Source organism: Carlito syrichta, unplaced genomic scaffold (genome assembly GCF_000164805.1).
Source record: "Carlito syrichta isolate Samal-C Ts95f unplaced genomic scaffold, Tarsius_syrichta-2.0.1 Scaffold308583, whole genome shotgun sequence".
Classification (NCBI taxonomy): Eukaryota; Metazoa; Chordata; class Mammalia; order Primates; family Tarsiidae; genus Carlito; species Carlito syrichta.
In genome coordinates, this window is record NW_007252679.1 from 420,696 (window position 1) to 443,076 (window position 22,381).

Here is a 22,381-nt window from a genome sequence, read left to right on the forward strand (position 1 = left end):
CAGCTGGGCTCGGTGGCTCAGCCTGTAATCCCGCGCTTTGGGAGGCCAAGGTGAGTGAATTGCCTGAGTCTGCAGGTTAGAGACCCACCTGGGCAACTTGGCGAGACCTCATCTCTACAATAAATCAAAAAAAATTAGCCGAGTGTGGTAGCACGTGCCTGTAGTTCCAGCTACTTGGAAGGCTGAGGCAGAAGGATCGCCAGAGCCCAGCAGGTCAAGGCTGCAGTGACTGGGAGCAGCCACTGCACTCCAATCTGGGCGACAGAGTGAGACTCCAACTCTAAATAAATAAATAAATCAAACAACAACAGATGCTGACGAGGATGCAGAGAAAAAGGAATACTTCTACACTGCTGGTGGGAATGCAAACTAGTGCAACCTCTTTGGAAGACAGGGTGGCAATTTCTGAAAGAATAAGAAATTGACCTTCCATATGACCCAGCAATTCCCCTATTGGGAATATACCCGAAGGAACTCAAATCATTCTACAAAAAAGATACCTGCACACATATGTTTGTTGCAGCTCTATTCACAATAGCAAAAACATGGAACCAACCATGTTGCCCATTGAAGCTGGACTGGATAAAGAAAATGTGGTACATATACACAATGGAATATTTTGCAGCCAAAAAGAAGGACAAATATATGGACTTCATAGCAACTTGGATGGATTTGGAGTCGATCATACTCAGTGATCTATCACAGAAACAAAGAACAGAGTACCATATGTTCTCACTCATAAGTGGACCTTGAACAATTATAAAACTATAAGAAAGGGATTGGCAGTAGTGGGAAACTGTTAGGGGAGGAGGGGTGGGATTGGCAGTTGAGGGAAACTGCTAGGGGAGGGAGGGGCATATCTCATCAACAAGGGTACTTGCATAATCAGTGTTTGTATACCTAACCCTGAATTGTACCCCACATCTTTATAATTTAAAAAATGCTACACAATTATAAAACTATAAGAAAGGGATTGGCAATAGTTGGAAACTGCGGGGGCGGGGGTAGGAGATTGGCAGTAGTGGGAAACTGCCAGGAGAGGGCAGGCACACCTCATCAACTAGAGTACCTGCATAATGAACATCTGTATACCTAAGCCTGAACTGTACCCCACATCTTCAAAATAAAACATTTTTTAAAAAAAAAGAATGCTATGTACATGCAGTGTGTAAAGAATGCTTTCTTTCAGTGTTCTAGGGTACAGTTATAACAGTTGACTTTGATGAAGGACAGATGAAAACCCATCCCACCTCACTTAGTCTTTGTGTTATGAACCGCTAGCATAGCTTTTTAAATTATTATTATTATTTTGCTTTCACTGTGATTATCTGCTCATCTAAAAGAACAACTTTCTAACTTTCTAAACTAAATCTGGAAACAAAGCTCTATCTTAAGCTTAGTGAATTCTAACACAGTATATTTGAGCTGCATATATAGTATATACAATGTAGATAATTTTGTGAAAGAGCATCCTTGCATTTTGTTTAAATGTGCAATTATAATTTTTACATTATTTTCTCCTGATTGCCTGCTAAAATGATGAAAAAAGGGTTTAAAAATACATAAACCCATAAGAACAGAGAATCAGAGATTAAACAAGATATATAGAGATACACACACACACACACACACACACACATAAAATGGGAACAATAACTGTTGGACAAGTAGAAATAGACATGACAATTATTTTAAAATAAATATAAGGCGGGGGTGTGGTGGCTCATGCTTGTAATGCAAGCACTTTGGGAAGCTAAGTCCAGAGGATTGCTTGAGCCTAGGAGTTCAGAGCAGCCTGGGTGGCAGAGTGAGACTCTGACTCAAAAAATGAATGAATGAATGAATGAATGAATACATTATGTTAGAAAGAGCCAACAGTGAGGAAAACTAGTTACCAACTGATCCATTTTACAGAATACAGAACTACAGAGAGTCTAGATACTGAGGGTACAAGACAGCTCTGAATGTGGGGGTGTGCATGGAGTACAAAACAGAACTGGCTGAAATCTGCCAAAAAAAGCAGTCAGACTTGCAGATCCTTTCTCTCGTCCACTCCATCCACTCAGTAACTGCCCTCTCCTCTCCCTGGAAGAATTCCAGAGGCTCAGCCTAGAAAAGGCTAAAGGAGGGAGACTCAGGCCTCAGGGACAGGGGCTCAGTGGGGCAGAGGGGTACTAAACAGAGGGGAGTCTGCATGCCACGCCCTCCCTTCACTGACTGTGAGCATACTGGCACCCTTGTACCTACCACCTAGGAACATGAAATATGAGAGAATATTTTCCTTGGAAACTGATCTGCCCAGAATAAATAACTAGAGATAAAGACAGCTAGAAATCCTCCCAAAAGAAACAGCACCTCCAAGCTTGCAATCAACTTTTAATGCATCTCTCTTAGATATGAGAGGACAATCACTGACTGCCAGATACTGAGGAAACTCTTACACTGACAGGCAGATACGGGGGGCCAGCCCCTGCAGAGAGATTTAGAGGGTCCCTGGAAGGTGGGGCAGTGTCGGCAATTATTCTGGAGAAAGAAAGAGAAAGAAAGAGAAAGGGGGAGGAAGAAAAAGACTGAACTCTGTCTAGTGCAGAAACCGATTCTGTAGTAGGGATAGATATTAAAAGAAAGAAAGATGGAGGGATAGATATAAAGAGGAAGAAAGAAAGAAAGTGGACAATTGTTCAGTGAATTGAGCAGAAGCCGTTTATTGAAAGTTACAGCAGGTATTTATCCCCAAATTTTACACAGACAGTCTCACAAGTCTTTCACGTGAACACAAAGCCAGGTGCAGGAGGGGCGTCCCCCACCCACCAGATGTTTTCTCAAGCATGAGGAAGGACAATCCCAATATTATTTCACTGTTCCTTATGCTTGGTTAATGTTCCTCACAAACAATACAACAATTCTAACATCATAATATTCTAATAATCAATAACTTATAAAACTTATACATATCCAATGCCTAATGACTGACTTAAATCCTAATACCTTTCTATTCTGTGCTAATTTTACCTGTACTATAAAAAACTCTTAATTATAGCTCAAACCAGTTCCTAAAGAATGTGGCCCAGTCCAAAGATCACGCTGGGTTCTATAGGATGTGGCCCAGTCCAAGGTTCATGGTGGGCCACTTTTTGGAACAATAGACTACAATCTCTTAACAAAATTGCTATTCTCAAGTCCTATATATCTATCCTAATTTCTATGAAAGTTTCTAATTCCTGATCCTAATACATAAAGCTGATCATCAGCAACAAAGCTTCTAAAATAAAACCCAAATACAAACTGTAATTGTACTAAAGCCAAAACTGCAATTAGTAGAAAGTGGGAACAATGAAATTTCAAAAGTTAGCTGTATTCTTATAAAACCTTTAAAGTATCATGTTTGATCATGCTTGAACTAACATAATTCCCTCACGCAGCATGACCTATTCTACAATACTTTCTATGAATAAAATAAATTCAGTTTCTATTATAAGTAGAAAAAACTTACACTAATTGTAACTAAAAACTGGTTTAAAAGAATGCAGCCCAGCCCAAAGTGGACACTGGGCCCTTAGGAATGTAGCCCAGTCCAAAGTTCATGCTGGGCCATTTCTGGTAACTCTAGATAATCATCTATACCATCTAAAGCTGGAAACAGCTCTCTAAATGTATATACTAATTCTACAAATATACTTTTAAATCTTATAAAGAAGCTTGTACCATATATAAGGCTCCCAAATGTGACCTGAGTTTGAACTGTGTTAAGTTTAAAGCCGAAACTGCAGTCTGTGAGAAACGGGAACAATGGATCCCTAGAGTCGGCCATGCCTGTCATCCTCTCAGAACTTCATGCTTAGATCATCAAAGTCCCTGCTAGTGGACAAACAACAAAGAAGGAAGGAGGAAATGGGCCTTCAGCTCCTGAACACAACCTGGTGGTCTCAGGGTCCGCAGCCCACCTGGATCCCTAACGCTCAGGCAGGCCTCCACGGCCGGCTCCCAACAGGCAGAGAAAAAAACAGTGCAGGAACTCAAGGGGAGCAAAAAACATGTGGTGAACAGAAGGAAAATGTAAATATATACATGCCATCATGGAAATTAGAGAAGATATAGATGCATAGAACAAGAAGAGGAAGTCAGTAAAAAGGAGAATGGAGTATAACATAACTCTTTTATCAATAAAAATGATTTTTAACCTATCTATAAAAGTGAGACAAACGTTAAAAATGTAATAGAAAGATTGAATGATATTGTCAGGTCAGGATTAGGGCAAATGGGTGAGGTGAGTTGTATAAGTGCAAAGTCAGATTTTGTCTTTATTTAAAATTGTATATTTTGTTCAATATTTTAATATTAATTTTGATTTTGGGTTTGTTTTTTTTTTAATTCGGGGTCTCATTCTGTCACCCAGGTTAGAGTGTAGTAGCATGATGGCAGTTCACCAGTAGCTTTGACCTCCTGGGCAAAGGCAATCCTTCTGCCTCAGTCTCCTGAATACCTGGGACTACAAATGCACACCACCACGCCCAGCTAATGTTTTTATTTTTTGTAGAGATGAGGTCTCTCTGTGTTGGTCAAGCTGGTCTCAATCTCCCGGGCTCAAGCAATTCTCCCACCTCAGCCTCCCAAAGTGTTGGAATTACAGGTGTGAGCCACCATGCCTGGTCAAATATTGTTAACATTATACTGACAAGTAAGGAGGGAGAAAGGTATGAGGGCAGAGTGGAGCAGGCCTAAGAGAAATAAATTCTCACCATCCAGGAAATCAAGAGATGATAGCAAACAAAAATATCCAGAGGGCAGATAAGCACATCATTCAGAAATGAGGCAGACACAGAAGAAAGAGCTGGAGTGGGAATTGGGGATGTGGGAGAGGAGAATGTGGTGGGCCAACGGACTCTTTCATTTATGTATGTGTCAAAACTTGATAACAAAAAAGAATGTCTCAAGTCTTACCTTTGTTACATCTACCTGATCTGACCAGTCTCTGTTGAGGGACTCCACGCAGTTACTGGCAACGTGATGCTTAATGGATTGGGTGGCGTGGTAATAGCAGTAGAACATCACTGTCAAGGGCACAATAAAATTTATCGCAATAACTGCCATCGTGTAAGACACAAAAGTTCTGAAAATAAGGAAAGGCAATCATGACTACTCAATGTTCTAAATGAGGGAAGGAGAAGGGGGAAATAATTATGAGAACTAATACTGGCAGTCATTATATTGTTAAATAGCTTACGAAGTAGATTTGGCTTTTAGTTCATCTAGACCAGGGGTTGGCAAACCATGTCCTGTGGGCCAATTCCAGTCTGTCAACCATCTTTGTATATAAAGTTTTATTAGAACACAGACATGCACACTTATTTACATACTATCTATGACTGCTTTCACAATATAATGGCAGAGTTAAATAGCTGTGACAGAGACCATCTGGCCTATAAACCCTAAATTATTTACTTTTTGACTCTCCAGATTTAGTTTGAGATTTAGAGATTTTCTGTTAATTTTTCCATTAAAATTTTCTATTTTTCTAAGTCATCTTTCATTTTCTTTAATGAGCTACATTATCATCTTTTCCCTGGAAAATATATAGGAGAATCACTAATAGGTAAATCTTTGCAGCTATTGTACTTTTGCTAAATAGTTCTCAGAACAAGCTTGAACACCAGATCATCTTGAATAGACAGCAGCGGAGGCAGCCAGGTTTTGGCCAGAGCTGCGTTCTGCCTAGCTTCACTGATCCTCTTCCTACTCACGATCCTACCTCTGAGATGTGCAGATACCAGAAGGATGATTGGTACCTACTGCCCTCCTGTCTTAGGAGAGAACAATGGAAAGGGACAAAGGGACAGAGTAGGGAAGACAGTGGAAGCATAATTTGCTTCTCTCGGTTTCCACTTTTGCTTAAATCACATCATCTCTGCCAAGGAAGCACGCAGCTGCACTCTGTATGATAAACATGTGATCTGAGCTTAAAGTTGAAAGGATGAGGAAATGTCTGTATTAGAAGCATTTGAGTATAAGGTGTAAACTAGTCTCTTACGCATCATTTTTCCGCCAATTTATGGTACAGGTAGCCCCAGTAGGATCTGGGGCATAAGTAGCCCACCCTGCAATAGGCATCGAAGCCCAGAACAGGCCATTGATCCAGGCCCCCAGAATCATGCCGACGTAAGTGTTGGTGGTCATTCTTCTCCCTGTTATCAAGCATGAAATATTAGCAACTTTTGCCAAGGATGGGACTCACTTTGCTTTAATTGATGATTCAAAATTGTCATCAAGTAGATTCTTTATAGAGCACCTTAGTTCACTAAACTCTTAATCTATGTAAATTCTCCTTCTGAAAAAAATGACACAAGCTAAAACCTAAATGATAAAAAGGATCAGCCAAAGGATAAGGAGGGAGAAGAGCTTTCCCAGCCTAGAAAAACAAGATATACAAAAACCCCAAAGTGGAAAAGGGCGTGGCCAGTACCCTAAAGTGTGGCACTAGCCAAACCCAGAAAGTGGCACTAGCCAAACCCAGAAAGGTAATCAGGGGCCAGATTTTGCAAGGTCTTACAGGTGGCCTTTCAAAATTTGAATTTTATTCTAAGTACAATAGGAAGCCATTGAAACTTTTTTTCTTTTCTTTTTGAGTCAAGGGATCATGCTATGTCCCAGGCTGAAGTATAGTAACAGGATCACAGCTCACCGCAGCCTTTACCCCTGGTTGCAGGTGATCCTCTCACTTCAGCCTCCTGAGTAGCTGGGACTACAAGCGTGTGCCACCACATCCAACTATTTTATTTTAATTTTTTTTGTACAGACGAGGTCTCATTATGTTGCCCAAGTTGGTCTTGAACTCCTGGGCTCAAGTGATCCTCCCACCTCGGCCTCTAAAATGCTGGGATTACAGGTGTGAGTCACAATGTCCAGCCTCCACTGAAACTTTTGAACAACAATCATTATGTTTATTTTTGAAACTGAATGCATGTTGAGTGTCCATTAGTCAAGAAATGGATTCATTAAGAAAGCTGAGAAAAGTGCTGTACCTATGTCAGGACGGCAAATGGTCAGGTATCGATCCACGGCCACGACTGTGAGTAATCCAATGCTTGCCATTCCAAAAAAAATATTCAATCCAGCATAAATCTGAAAATCAAAATTGGAAAGGCTCCACCATTCTAAACATCCTCCCAAGAAACATTTAAAGTATTGTTCTGTTGTTTGTTAGAATATACTTTAAATATACTAAGTGGGTTTTTCTGTTGTTGTTTTACTACTTTAAAATACATTTTCCATTGTCAGCTTGTACCTGGTTTAAAAAAGGAATTTATGAGATTTCATTCATTAAAATGAATTTTTAAACAACGTAAAGACTTATGGTGAAACATCTATATAACATACTCAAACAATGCAGAACAACCAGAAATTAAGGTACATTGTATATAACCAAAAGGTTAGTATTCAGAAGATAGGAATTCAACAGGAGAAAAAGACAAAAGCAATAGAAAAATGACCTAGTGATGAATGGGTTATTCACACAAACCCATTTACATTGGAATGTTTATGAAATAAAAGCTATACAACCACAGTAAGTATTTAAAAAAATACAAAGTATAGGATGGCACTTCACACTCACAAAAATGAAAATTTAAAGGTCTGACAATCCCAAGTGTTGGGGAAATTGTTGAGTAACTACAAGTTCTCATAACTGGAAAAGCCATTTTTTTTTGCAGAGCAATTTGACCATCTCTAATAAAGTTGGAGATGAAATTCCCTACAACCTAAGTATTCCTCTCCTAAGTAATGTGTCAAGAGAAACTCAGATATTGCAGAGATATGTATGAGAATGTATAGAAACCTTGCTTGTTATAGAAAAAAATAGAAATACATTCTCAATAACAGTAAAATGAAAAGTATATTAGGCTATTTTCGTAAAATGAAATATTATATAGCAGGTAAAATGAATGACTTACAGCCACATCCATCAACATGGATAAACATCAAAAACATAATATCTAACAATGAAAGGAAATTGCATAATGCAAACAATATGCTATCACTTACACAAAATCTAAAATATCCAGACAATGTCTGGCTAATGTGCACATAACCATGTGGTAAGATAGAAAAACATGAATGGAAGGGAAGGGAATAAGCTTGGGATGGGCATGCAGTGGCCTTTAGCAGCATCTGTAAAGTTTTATATCTTTAAAAAGAAAAAAAGACCAGGCGCGGTGGCTCAGCCTGTAAGCCCAGCACTTTGAGAGGCTGAGGCAAGAGGATTGCCTGAGCTCGGGTTCAAGACCACCCTGGGCAACTTGGTGAAACCTCGTCTCTATAATAAATCTCACACACACACACACACACACACACACACACAAACTAGCTGGGCATGGTGGCATGAGTCTGTAGTTCCAGCTACTTGGAAAGCTGTGGCAGAAGGATAGCCTGAGTCCAGCAGGTCAAGGCTGCAGTGACTGTGGCCGTGAGCGTGGCAGTGCACTCCACCCTGGGTGACAAGGTGAGACTCTGACTCAAAAAAAGAACAGATTGCAAAACATTAATATTTGACAAAACTGGTTAATACACACATGGACATCCAGTGTTCTCTAATACTCTCATTTTATTCTCTGTATTTTTACTAAATAAATAGATAAAATAATAAACTTTAAAAAATAGACCAAAAGTAATATTTGCCTACTATCCTAAAGCAAATCACTATTAATCCATTTTCTTTTTATTAAAAATAACAGTAAATGTATTTAAAAAACAAGTCTCGTGGAAAACTTTCTATAGGAAAAAACAATAATGTGGTAGCTTAACTGCATTCTTCTGATATTATGATTAAGTCATTAAATATTTTAGAGTTTCAACTGAAAAAAACAGAGTATTTATTTTTGAATTTTTATTTGGATATAACATACAAATTTTTATTTGGATATACAAATTATCACTCTTCACCTCTAGTTGAATGCTAGTTGTGTTGTTAGTTCATTGTTTCCTTTGGGTTGGGGGAGTTTTGAAAATGTAACAATGGTTAGTGATTTTATTTCTCTTACTGACGAATATATCCCCAGTCACTTCTGAAGCTATTTTCCATAGAATCACCATATCTATTATCCTATAATATCTTATTAGATTTAAATATTAGGATTTTTTTTAGACCTTTAAATTTACATTTCTTTGATCTACTTTATTTTGCTTTCATTCTAAAGATCTCCAATACCTGACAGCCTGCATAGCCAAATTTCCAACTTCCATATAGATCTGAGGCAGCAGACATGGGATAGCCAATGCTACTGACCCCTATATCAGTAACAGCCAGGTTAATAATAATTGCATTTGTGGGTGTCCGGAGTTCCTTGTACTTTACGAAGATGCCCAGAACTATTATGTTGCTGAGAATACTTATCATACCTGAGAACACACATAAAAATATCATGCATTTTGTTTAGTGTGAATGTTTAAAAGTAGAATCAAAATTAAATATTTAAGCTCCATTAAAAACACAGCAAATCTATTTTAGTTCTTTTAGTTGCTGAGCTCCTGCTGTTCTTAAAATGGCAGAATCGTCACGTCCCTTCTGTGAATTAGAAATAAGAAAATTAAAACACAAAAAAATTGCCAAATGCACAAGCCAACACTGAAGGTTGGTTTTAATGTCATCATGATTGACCACTCTGAACTTCAAACTCCTCATTGGTTTTCATGACACTTCTCCTGCTAATTTTTAGAATACACGATGACTGACCACACCCTCGTTGGCAGCTTATCTTCCTCCTCCTCCTTCGTGAGGCCTGAGACTCTTCTTTTCCATACATGCCTTTCTCAAGTTTCATTTATCATTCTATCCTAACAGCACTTTTGTCACTATTTCAAGCCATGACACGTGCTCCAATTCCACATCTTTTCGTTCAACTCATTGCCATTAAACATTGATTAAGCATCTACCATGTGTAAGAACACATCTGTCCCAGTATTTCTTGAAATTCAACATGTCCACAACTGAATTCTTCATCTAGCATGCACGTGCGACACACACACACACACACACACACACACACACACACACACACACACACCCCTACCTATAGAAGAATGCACACTGCAAGCTTGGACTATCCAGAGAAGAAGTTGAGCCAGTATTCTGGTCCGTTGAAAAGCACCAAGGGTGAAACCACCCTAAACAACTTTCTGCAATCTGGGATCTGACTCTGCTTGCAGGTCCAGAAACTCAACATTGTCAGTGCCCCGGAGTTGGCTGAACTCTGGTAGACTGATGACTAAACATATTAATCAAAATGCCATTGTATTAATTTCACTGAGAATTATTGCTGAGTGAACAGCATGTGCATGTTAGCCTGATCAACATCCCCTAATGCTGCGGATGTATAAGTTTCCCACAAGCCAAATGCAGGGCATACTAGGCCCTGACCATGGCAATTGAGGTGAAGAGATTTCAGCCAAAAAGCTGGAACCATGACTGGATTCCTAGGGAATAAAGGAGGGTTGTGTAACACGCAAGAATAGAATTGTGTTCCCCAATGTACTTCCTCAGTGAGCAATCTCCAGCTATTGTTGAAGAGAGAGGGAAGGCTTCCAAGTATCAACACACAGTGTCCGCTAAGCAAGAACTATTATCTTGGCACTTCAGTCAGAACTTCTGTCTTCGCATACTGTTAAACTAACTTTCCAGATTGTTTTTTTATTCCCCTCTATGCTGTTGGCAGAATAAACTTGCTACAGCATAGAACTACCCATAGTTCTTCTCTTCAAAATTTCTAATACTCCCCACTGCCTATTGGATAAACATTTAAATGTCCTAAACTTTTTGCCTCAGTCTGTTGTCATTCTCTATCAGGAAAGTTCCACAATTGTCAAGCAAACCCTCCATTGTGGTTATTTATCAAATACACCATGTTTATTGTAAATTGTGACTCATATTTCTCCTGCTTGGAACACCTTATTCCTTTCCTCTACTCACCCAAAGGCTAGCCGTTCTTCAGAATTCTGCCCAGTTCTGCCCCAAAACTTCTCCAACTCACACCGTATTCTTTTCCCTAAATCTCCAAAGTACTTGCTTATGTTATACTATATCTTAGATCTTATATACTTTATATACTATATCTTATATATACTTATATCTTATGTGATGCTATTTTATTTGACTCTTACATATTCCTAGTCTTTTCATAGAGATTTCAGGCTCCTCGTGGTTTCCGTATTTTTTTGAGTATGTGACATATAGATTTATTTAGTAAATGGGTCACAACTTCAAATCATATTGCTTAGTTTTCATTATACCTTCAGGATAATTAGTACACAGTGATAGCAAATGTGATGCTTCTTTGGTTCCATTTTCAGCATCTAATATTGAGCATGTGTATAAGAAATACTCCAAAGAACTTGAAATTAAGACTTTTGGGGCTAGGTACAAACTTGATGTTTTTTTAAGGTTAGATACAAACAGTGCAGTAAATCGTTGCCTACTGAGCACACAGCTAAAAACAAGTAACTTATACTTTTAGGAGTCTTTGAAATAGCAGGGGGTAAGAGGTAAAGATCTCTTTTCTCTATTTTTCCTGCAGCTGTCTCAAGCATTCTGCCTTGTGTCCCAAGCTGTAGGTGTTTGAATGGTTAGACAAAAGATCACTTGATAGATTTCCGTTATGCCCCATCTTTCAATAAGTCTAAACTCTGTCACAGTTGATGTTGACCTCTCCTTCACTCTTGAGACATTTCCCCCTTGGCTTCTGCAACTTCCTGCCAATCTCTCTGATGGATCCTTCTTGATCTACTTTCTTTCTTTCTTCATCTCTACCATATTTAATATGTGCATTGTCCCACTTTCTGTCCTAGACCCCTTTCTTCTCACATTAAAAACACTCTGAGAGATTTCTTCATATCCAAGGACATATGCTGATACTTTTCAGATCAGTCTCATAATATTCAAACCCATGTGCCCAGTCTTTTATCGGATATCTCTCAAACTGAACTCAAGAGACTTTTCCTCCTGACCCAAACCTGTTCTTCCCCAGGTATCATCAAGATCTGATCTTGACAGACAGCATCACAAAAAAGAAACCTGGGGTCGCCTTTCATACTCCCTCTCCTTCTCCCCTATCCAGTGCGGTGGCACAGATCATGACTCACCGCAGCCTCAACCTCCTAGGCTCAGGCAATCCTCCCACCTCAGACTTCTGAGTAGCTTGACTACAGGTGCACGACACCACACCTGGCTGATTTTTTTTTTTTTTCTTTTTGTAGAGGCAAGGTCTATTTTGTCTAGGCTGGTCCTGGGCTAAAGCAATTCCCAAAGTGCTGGGATTACAGGCGTGAGCCACTACATCCAGCCCCTTCTAGCTCTTAACTTCTTTCTATCCTCACTGCCATTACTCCCTCCTCAGGATCACTGCAATGCCCTCCTATGTGCTTTGCTACCACTATGGCACATTTCTAAAATGAATCAGATCATGTCATTCCCATTCAGAACCCTTCAGTGACTCCCTATCACCTTTATGGCTCTCGTGGTTCTTCATTGCCTGGTACTCAGCCATCTTCTTTAGCCCTGGCTTTCACCATTTTACAATTCATCCAAAAGGAATTTATTTCAGATCATTAAATTCACCATGCCCTCTTGCCTCCCAGCCTTTAATGGAGAAAGGGAGAGTGCTCAAGTATACTAAATTAACAGAATATCTGTTGCTTGGAAGTTGGTAAGTTTGTAGGAGCTAAGAGCTAAATGGAAGATTAAATTAAAATTAAATCAAAAATGAAAAATTTAAATGGGTTCTTGGTAGAAGTAACAAATGAAATAAATGCTTTCACTTCACTCATTTCTTCAATAGTTTTGATTTTTTTGTTTGTTTGTTTGAGACAGGGTTTCATTCCGTCATCCAGGCTGGAATGCAATGGCATGATCACAGTTCACTGCGGCCTCAACCTTCTGGACTCGAGTGATCCTCTGACCTCAGCTTCTTAGGTAACTAGAACTAAAGGTATGCACCACCAAGCCTGACTAATTTTGAAAAAATTTTTTGTAGAGGTGAGGTCTCATCATGTTGTTCAGGCTCCTGAGTTCGAGATCCTCCTCTCAAAGCCACTGCACTCAACCTTGATCTAAATTTGTTCAAGGAGGAAAATTAGGGGATCTAAAGAACAACAGATGCTTGGTACAGGGGCAGAACAGAAGCATAATGAAGTGCGATATGCTCCCTTCAGTTCAGCTACCAAAAACACAAACACATACACCTTGATTAAACCAACTCTTGGGGTAACTCTTGAGGGCTCTAGAACCAAACTGCCCGTTTCAAGTCCTAAGTAGCCACTTAGTAGATGTGTGTGTTGGGCAAGTTTCTTAAACCTTTCATGTGTATAAACTGGAGAAATAAAACTGAAAAGTAACTTACTGAATTATTGTAAAGATTAATTATTTTGTACCTTGTAAGGTTTTAGAAGAGCTCTTGGCATAGAGCAAATATTCAGATCATGACATTAACAGTAAGATTACTATTATTACTTTTATAGAGATAAAAACTAGATAGAACATTTTCTGCATGCTACTTTTGTAACCAGATTAAAAAAGGATAGTTTTTTTCGTTGTTGTTGTTGTTTTCTGGTGATTTTTGTTTTTTGTTTTTGGTCATCTAAAAAAAATGAACTAACTCAAATACTTGTATACAAATTATTTCCATATAATTGTTATAATGAGTCTTCTCATTTTTTTGCAAAAAGGAAACAATTAAATAGAAAATAGAACTTGTCGTACTTACCATAAAAGAGATACTCAAATGAACCCGCTAACATGTCACTAAAATTAACTGAGGAACTCGTAACTTCTAATTGAATACTCTAAATTATGAGACAAAAATTAAACAATTATAAAGAATAAACTGGATATAGGAGGCTTATACTTTTCACTCTACTTTTGAATGTTTGAAATTTGTCATAAAAGTCAACCCCAAAAATAATGAACCCAACATGAGTTACTTCTAACGATCGTTACTCTACATAAAGTCTGAAATTGACTGCTCAATATTAAAGGTGCACAATTCAACCAATATATAAAAAACGATAAATAACTTCTTATCATTTCCCCCATCCCTTTTTTTCTGCAAACAAGCCCTTCTATTAATCCAATATCTGCCTTAGGAGTGTGTATAGTATAGAGAAAGAAACAAATGTTTATCCAACACCTATTGCATAAGTCATTTAGGTGCATTTGTGTCATTTAATTTTACTCCTTACAACAGTCATGACAAGTAACTTATTCTTCTCTTTTTTTACAGATAAGAAAATGGAAGAATGAAATTATATAGGAACTTTGTTCACAATTGTAGACACTAAAAATTCCAAAGCTTAGACGTTTTCCAATATCACATTTAGGAACCAGTTGAATTTTCAGACTCCATCCTCAACAGCAATATACACTGCTGTGTCTTTTTAAAACTTTTGATTTTCTTTCCAGAATCTTTCAATCTTCGGCTAGATTTTATCACCAAGAACATAAATATGCAAATTATGTATGAGTATGGTAAATGAGACAAAAGTAAATTTTTGCCATGGTGCAATGTCTTCCCCAGCAAAAACTTACTTTGATAATGTAATAACCAAATATAAGGAAGTTTTTTTAAAAGAAGCATTCATTGTATAGAAACCATTCCTAGCCCCACCTCACTGCTCTCATATTATCAAAATCAAAAATAGCTTGTGACACGATACACCATTAATAATGCTTTCACCTTTCTCTGTGATTTTTACAGCCCTGAAAGAGTATTATCAACCTCATTCAACACATGAACAAACCAACTCCAGATCTGTGATTGCTGAGGCTGGCAAATATGAAACTTGAAGAAATACATACTTTCTATAGGCTTATGCTGAGAATCTGCTTTTCTTTACCCATTCTAAAGCAAGATAACTGCTAATAATTAAACATCCATACCTGCCATAATCAAGTAAGTCGCAACAATATTGTGTTCAGTCTGTGAAAAGACCGAGCCATCTTCATTTTTAGAGTCTGAACTGTTGCCTAAATCATTCTTTAGCATTTTGGAGGGAAGATATTGAGACAGCCTTCATAATAAGCCTCCAATAATTATGAACTGTTCTATGAGTTGCTGAGGAAAGATTTCTCAGGACCAATCATTTCCACTTAGAGAATTCAAAGAAGGGCCTTTTCATACAAGCCCTCCCTTAACAATTTTAATTGGACTACAGAGGAAAGAATTTTAATTCCCAGAATAAGGGAAAAGCTTATTAGTAAAAAATAAATAAATTCCAAGCAACACACAATTTAGCCAATTTGGACACAAATTGGAGATTATCAAGTACACACATCCTAACTAAACAAACTCAGAAAATCAGTGCAGGAGCTGATTCAACTGATTTCTACTGAAAATCAGTTCTGAAATTAAAAACCAGCCTTAGTCCTCTAAAACTATTCAGTTAAGGTTCCTGATTTCTGTTGACCCTTCAAGTTCTTCCATTTCAATTCCCTTTTTTTCTTGGCAATTTAAATATTAGAGATAAAGAAGTAACCTCCCCCCATACTTCCAAGTCTCATTCCCCTAAAGATGCCAATATTGTCTGGTGTATAACCTTTCTTATACTTTTCTCTGCTTATATTAACATATATTCATACAGGGTTTGATGCTTCCTCTACTTTTTTTTAATCAATATTTTTTATTATGATATTGTGGGGTACAGTTAAGGGTTAGGTATACAAATATGCTTCGTTCAGTGTCTCCCCATCCCCAGACAGATATTTACTACTGTTAATCCCATCTCCCTTCCCCTCCCCCACATCGTTTCCCACCACTGTCAGTCATTTTCTTATAGTATCAAGTTGGATATTCAAGGTTCACTATATGAGTAAGAACATATGATACTCAGGTCTTTGTTCTGTGAGAAGTCACTCAGTATTATAGACTCTAGTTCCATCCAGGTTGCTGTGAAATTCATGATTTTGTTCTTTTTTATGGCTGTGTAGTATTCCATCGTGTATATGTACCACATTTTTTTAATCCAGTCCTCTTTTGATGGGCAGCATGGTCGCTTCCAGGTTCTTACTATTGTGAACAATGCTGCGATAAACATACATGTGCAGGTATCTTTTCTATAGAGTGATTTGAGTTCTTCAGGGTATCAAGGTCTCACTCTGTTGCCCAAGCTGGAATGCAGTGGCATAATCACAGCTCATCACAGTCTCGACCTACTGGGCTCAGGCAATCTTTCCGCCTCAGCCTCCAAAGAAGCTGGGAGTACAGGTACATACCAACATGCCCAGCTAATTTTTTTTTTTTTTAAGAGAGACTAAGTCTATATTGTCCAGGTTGATCTTGAAGTCCTGGGCTCCCAAAGTACTTGGATTATAGGCACAAACACCTAGCCACTTTTTTAAAACAAAAATTAGGAAATACATATAAGGAAATATATTCCTTGTATATGTGTGTGTAAACGTTATGCAACTTGTTTTTCCCTAAAGTCATATTATAAATTCCAGGTCAATAAATCTAAACTAAGTTATAAATAACTAGCTACTAACAACTATATATTTCATAGCATGGATATAACATGATCAACTCTACTATCTACCCCAGTTAATTTACCCTACAGTTTCATATGCATGAGTAATTAATTTGTTATCTGATTATAGTAATAACAGCATGTATCAGCAAGGTATCTGAATTTAATCATTTATATTGCAATGGTAATAATATTCTGGATTATCATGTTATAACCTGAAAATGGGTTACTCTAACATAAACATGCATTGTCAGAATAAGGTAACCTTGCTACTTTTTCTTCTATATTCTTTATGCCAGATGAAAATCTGATTCTCAACAAATTTGCTAGTATCGGTAAAACCTAAGAGGTGCTTAGATGCACCAAAGTTAACAGTGTAAGCATACAGCAGAACCACTAGAGGGCTATATTAACCCATCTCATTTAATTTTATGAATCTTAGAATGGCACAGGAGAAAGGGATCCAAGGTATCCTTTTGCCTCAGTTCTGTCACCTGAACAGATGGACTGATCTGTCCCAAAACACATATAGCTACCAGTACTCAAATTTTTATAAAGGCACACTCTAATTTCTAGTAAAGTGAATTTCATCAGTATCCCATAATAAAAAATATTTACACACAACCATAAAGCAACTGGCATAATACCTGTGAGAAAAATCACTCTTTTAAAAATCTATGGCTTATTGGGTTTTAAGTCATTTCTTTCTTGCTTTTATCTTTCATTCAGTATGCAAAATAAAACTTTACATTTGCTCTGGTTCACTCTCCCTTCCTCTTCTATAATAGCTTATAGTACCCAGTTGCAGCATCCACTTAAAATTTTTCAGAAATAATCATTTCTAAAAACTGAAAAACAGCCGGGCTCGGGGGCTCAGCCTGTAGTCCCACGCCTTTGGGAGGCTGAGATGAGTGGATTGCCTGAGCCCGCAGGTTCAAGACCCGCCTGGGCAACTTGGCGAGACCTCATCTCTACAATAAACAAAAAATCAGCCGGGCGTGGTAGTGCGCACCTGTAGTTCCAGCTACTCGGAAGGCTGAGGCGGAAGGATTGCCAGAGCCCAACAGGTCGAGGCTGCAGTGGCCAGGAGCAGCCACTGCACTCCAGTCTGGGTGACAGAGTAAGACTCCAACTCAAAAAAAAACTGAAAAATAATTAGAAAGATTGCCAGCTTTCTGATTTTGATATGAGGTAGATATATTCAAAGTGCTTCTTCATGCTTCCTTCATGAGTGATACGCAAAAGCTATATTGGGACGAGGATCAGAAATACACGTAAACTTGACTCAAAATGAAATGTCCCAGAGGAAACCCAAAGGAAACTATAAGGAAAAAAGGGAAAAGACAGGGAAATTAAAGCTTAAAGATGGCCAATGACCAAAAGATATACCTAGGGTAAATCCCCAAGTGGCCTGTCTACCAATCTATGCATTACTTCCATTACTGCCATTTTAGTTTTAATGTTTAAAATATACATATATATAGAAATGTTGCACTATTATTTGCCCTTGGGACAATGACATCATCCTTCTGGTGCTAATGTCCTTTACAAACCAAAAGCAAGAACCCTGGCCCTAACACTCAACAAAAATTCTAACCCCCAAATTTTACAACCTTCCTTCCCGAGTTATAAAAGTATAACCATTACCTCATCCTGTGAAAAAAGTAACTTTCAATATATTTATTAATCACATTTAAGGCCTATATATATTATTAATCCCACTGCAATTCCATTAATCAAAAAGGGTAAGAAAAACTCAAGTACTGACATAGGCTGTATTGCTATATTAAAATGAGTATTCAAGAGTTAATCAAGTATGTTAGAAAACTTAACAAATGATATGGAAACATCATTCCTTCTGAGAAGTAGCATGTGCAGTAGAGAAAAAACCAATGGCAGGGCAAATGCTTCCTTATCATGGAATTCTAACTTGCTACTATGGTCACTTCTTTACCCTAGCAATGGTGACCAAAACCAATTTTATTCTGAACATCCCTACCCAGGACATTTAGAAGAAAATCATATATTTACTTATGGTGAATAATATCTTAGCCCTTTAGAGTCCCTTTAAAAAAGTAAAAGAAAAACATCTAATAAAACTTAATGGAATTAATATGCTGCATGAGAAAAAGTAAATATTTCTTTAGACATTTCTTGAACTAGTGTTTTCACTTGAACAGGGATATGCCAAATTTAATAGATTCATAAGACTTAAATTTTAAAATCAATTAATTGCAATCAGAGAAACTGCTTTACTAATTGTAATTTATGTAAGAAAATACAAAACAGAAATACATCAAAGGGTATTAATGTTCTCACATATAAAAGGCAAAAGAGGGTATTAATTTGTAAATAATCATAACACACTGCTCAAGTAGCCTGTATTTTTTTAAATATCAGTAATATATGCAAACAAATCCTTTTTTTCGATCTGCAATTCACTGAATTTAAGCTTTTGTTGTTCTTTTTAACTTCAAAAAAACAGATTTGCACACACTCTAAATAACTTAAAGGAATAAAACATTTTATTTTAAAAATTCTAATATGCTTCAAACGAAAATTCCTGTCCATTAAGCATCCACAGAGTGCCAGGCACTGTACAAAACATTAGAAAGACTTGTTCATGCTCTTTTAGAGCAAAATTGACCGTTCTGTTGTGCTCTGCATGATGCTAACATATGAGATCCAATGTCATAAAATGACCAAGATCTTCGAGACTTGCTCAAGAAAGAAGTTTCCAATCCAGAGTAGAAGTAGGCCATGAAGGTTAATGCAGAAGTCAACTGGTGAAGTCGATCAACTGTTACACTCAATGTCCTCTCCCTGATGAAGAGAAAATTTAAATATTATGGGCACAGAAAATGGATTAATTATTACCCAAATCTCAAGTTTAAAATCAGCATTAGTTCCTGTAATCTTTGGTCAACACACTTTACCAAATTTAACTGTCATTCACATTACACCTTTATTTTTCAAATTACTAATAAAGTGAAATAAATTAGAAGCAGCTGAAAAAATTAAAAGGAAAAAGTAGAGTATAAAATGAAGCCATAATTAGGTTTAGCGAAGAACACCACAATGTTCTATATACTTGCTGACGAGAAAAATAAACTTAAAAGGAGAAAATATCAGACAATATCAATTCTAAAAATGCAGTCATTTAAAGACTTGTAATACTCACCTCTGAAACCACCTCCTCTTCCTCCTCTGAAACCCCCACCTCCTCTTCCACCTCTAAAACCACCTACAAAAGGAAATATTAAATAAAGTAATATATTTAAATAACAATGTAATATAAGTATAAACATTAAATAATTAAGTTATTAAATAACTATAACCTCTCATATTCTGATTTGCCTACAATGATCAATACAATCCTATAATTATAAAGAATAAATACAGATTCACACATTTTATCATGCAAAAATTTTCAGATGCTAAAAATTGAGAAACCAGTAGTTTGTTTACCAACTGGGAAGTTAAAACCCCAGATTATCAACTTTTAAACAAGTATTCCATTTTACTAATTTTAAAAAGCCTGTAAACTTGAATTATGATTTAACCTTATTGTTAAATGTGCAATTACCTCACCTCACCTTCTGCATATGGTAAGTACGGATGGAACTAAGGCTGCTTACCCTAAGAGCAAAGGGTGGCAAATATGGATGGCTATGCTTTGGGGATACATGATAGATAGAGTTATTGAGCTACAAATGGATCACAGCTGATGATCATGTCAATGAGCCTTAAAATGTTAAAATTTCTTAAGCATTTTCCCATTCTCCAATATATATTTGGCTTCCTATTTTTCAGTCTCCATTTTTATTTATTTTGGGGACTACCTTTGTAAGGAATGCTTGAATTACGCAAAGAAGAAACAAACATATACTTCTAAAATGCTGGTATAAAAAATATACAGCAGGGTTTTAAGAAAATAGACTAGTGTGTATTTTTTAATGCTAAATATGAGTCAATATAGAAAGAAAATGGGAACTCTATTCATCAAATCCAAGAAGGCACCACCAAAAATACTGAAGAGAGAAATATATTCAGATCTTTTTAAGAGATCCCCTCCTACCTATGTCAAGCCAAACACACTATAAATTTATAGAGTTAAACGATCATTAAATTGAAAGAACAAAGATGACAACAGAATTCCTTCTCTTCTCCAATGCAAAAGTGGAAGCTGGCCAAGCCCAACTTTCAGCTCCTCTCCCTTTCCACCAAGCCATCACTCACCTCCCATCCTAGGTGTAAGCTCAATCAATGCTGCAGTCCTGCTCCCCCACAACCCTGCTCATCATCTAGTGGCCTAAACAATGAATGAGCCAAAGCCTCAGGGAATGGCATGTATTAATATAATGAGATCACATCAATGAATTTATTGGTAAGAGTTTCTGACATGACATCAGAAGATCTGCATTTTAATTGTGGGTTAAATTAACTTCTGTAAGTCTCCATTTCCTCATCCATAAAATAAAACTATTATCTATCTTGAAAGGTTTTGCTGAGTATTAAAACAATATACATGGACATCAAAAGTATAAATGGCTAGTTTTAAGCATATAATCAACATTCAATGATACTAAGAAACAAAAGCTTAGTTGAGATAATCTTATAGTTTACTAAAATGCCCAAGAAAACATGAATAACCCCCAAAAGGGAAATCCCTCAAAAGTATACTTTATTAGATTTTTTCTTTTTAAGCAAAGCACTGAAATGAAGCATTATTACTATGGGCAATCTGCTAATATTCGAAAGCAGCTTTAATAAAAGAAATAAGTACTATAAAGGAGGTTTATCTATATGCAAGTTTAAGTTGTACTATATGAATTAGCCGTGACTTTGAAATCTCATTAGAAATTTTCCCCAAGTAACTTACCACCTCTACCACCACCTCTGCTGCCGCCTCCTCTTCCTCCTCCTCGACCTCCCCTGCCACCACCTCTTGGAGGCCCTTTCTCACCTGGAGGTCGAGGTAAAAACCTCTGTAGTGGCAGTAGCTTATATGGATCTATATAAAACTGGAAGCATAATAGAAGCAATCAGTGTGATACCTGAGGGATAATAGTATAATCACTAAGAATCTAAACACTAGAGTCAAAACTGCCTGAGTTCAAACCCTAAAGCTACCTACCATTTTTTACTATGTAGCTCTAGGTAAGGACTTAATTTCTTAATATCTTAATTTTCTCATCAGTAAAATCAGATAATAAAATATCTACATCACATAACTGTGTAAGGATCAAGCCGGGTGTAGTGCCTCATGCTTGTAAGCTCAGTATTTTGGGAGGCAGAGGTGGGAAGAATGCTTGAGCCCAGGAGTTTAAGACCAGCTTCAGCAACATAGCAAGACCTTATCGCTAAAAAAAATTTTAAAATAAAAAAAATTAGCCACAAGTGGTAGTGAGCTGCCTGTAGACCAGCTACTCAGAAGGCTGGGGTGGAAGGATCGCCTGAGCCCAGGAGGTCACCAGGATGCAGTAAGTCTTGACTGTGCCATTGCACTCCAGCCTGGGCAAAAGAGACTCCAACTCAAATAAGTAAGTAAACATGTAAGTTTTATACACACTTGTACTTTGGCACACAATAAACATTACATGAACATAAAAAAGCAAGACCAGCCAGACTCGGTAGTTCAGCCTGTAATCCTGCGCCTTTGGGAGGCTGAGGTGAGTGGATTGCCTGAGCCCGCGGGTTCGAGACCCACCTGGGCAGCGAGACCTCATCTCTACAATAAATCAAAAAATCAGCCGGGCATGGTAGCACGCGCCTGTAGTTCCGGCTCCTTGGAAGGCTGAGGCGGAAGGATCGCCGGAGCCCAGCGGGTTGAGGCTGCGGTGGCCGGGAGCGGCCACTGCACTCCAGTCTGGGTGACAGG

The 22,381-nt window shown here is 37.6% G+C and overlaps 2 protein-coding genes across 4 annotated transcripts in view; both read right to left on the reverse strand.

Annotated features, from left to right (window-relative positions):
* RRH (retinal pigment epithelium-derived rhodopsin homolog) overlaps positions 1–15,023 on the reverse strand; it is a 17,809-nt gene extending 2,786 nt beyond the window's left edge. Inside the window, exons 1-5 of the mRNA XM_008065518.1 lie at positions 14,918–15,023; positions 9,200–9,390; positions 7,020–7,119; positions 6,029–6,182; positions 4,942–5,110 (exon numbers count right to left, since the gene is read on the reverse strand). Of these exons, the coding sequence (XP_008063709.1) occupies positions 4,942–5,110; positions 6,029–6,182; positions 7,020–7,119; positions 9,200–9,390; positions 14,918–15,023 (720 nt within the window). The remainder of the gene's footprint in view (positions 1–4,941; positions 5,111–6,028; positions 6,183–7,019; positions 7,120–9,199; positions 9,391–14,917) is intronic.
* Positions 15,024–19,003: 3,980 nt separating this feature from the next.
* The window catches only part of GAR1 (GAR1 ribonucleoprotein), an 11,087-nt gene continuing 7,709 nt past the window's right edge, over positions 19,004–22,381 (reverse strand). For all 3 annotated transcript variants that reach the window (XM_008065515.2, XM_008065513.2, XM_008065514.2), the window contains exons 5-7: positions 21,383–21,524; positions 19,682–19,744; positions 19,004–19,323 (exon numbers count right to left, since the gene is read on the reverse strand). In XM_008065515.2, the coding sequence (XP_008063706.1) occupies positions 19,310–19,323; positions 19,682–19,744; positions 21,383–21,524 (219 nt within the window). In that variant the 3' untranslated portion in view covers positions 19,004–19,309. The remainder of the gene's footprint in view (positions 19,324–19,681; positions 19,745–21,382; positions 21,525–22,381) is intronic.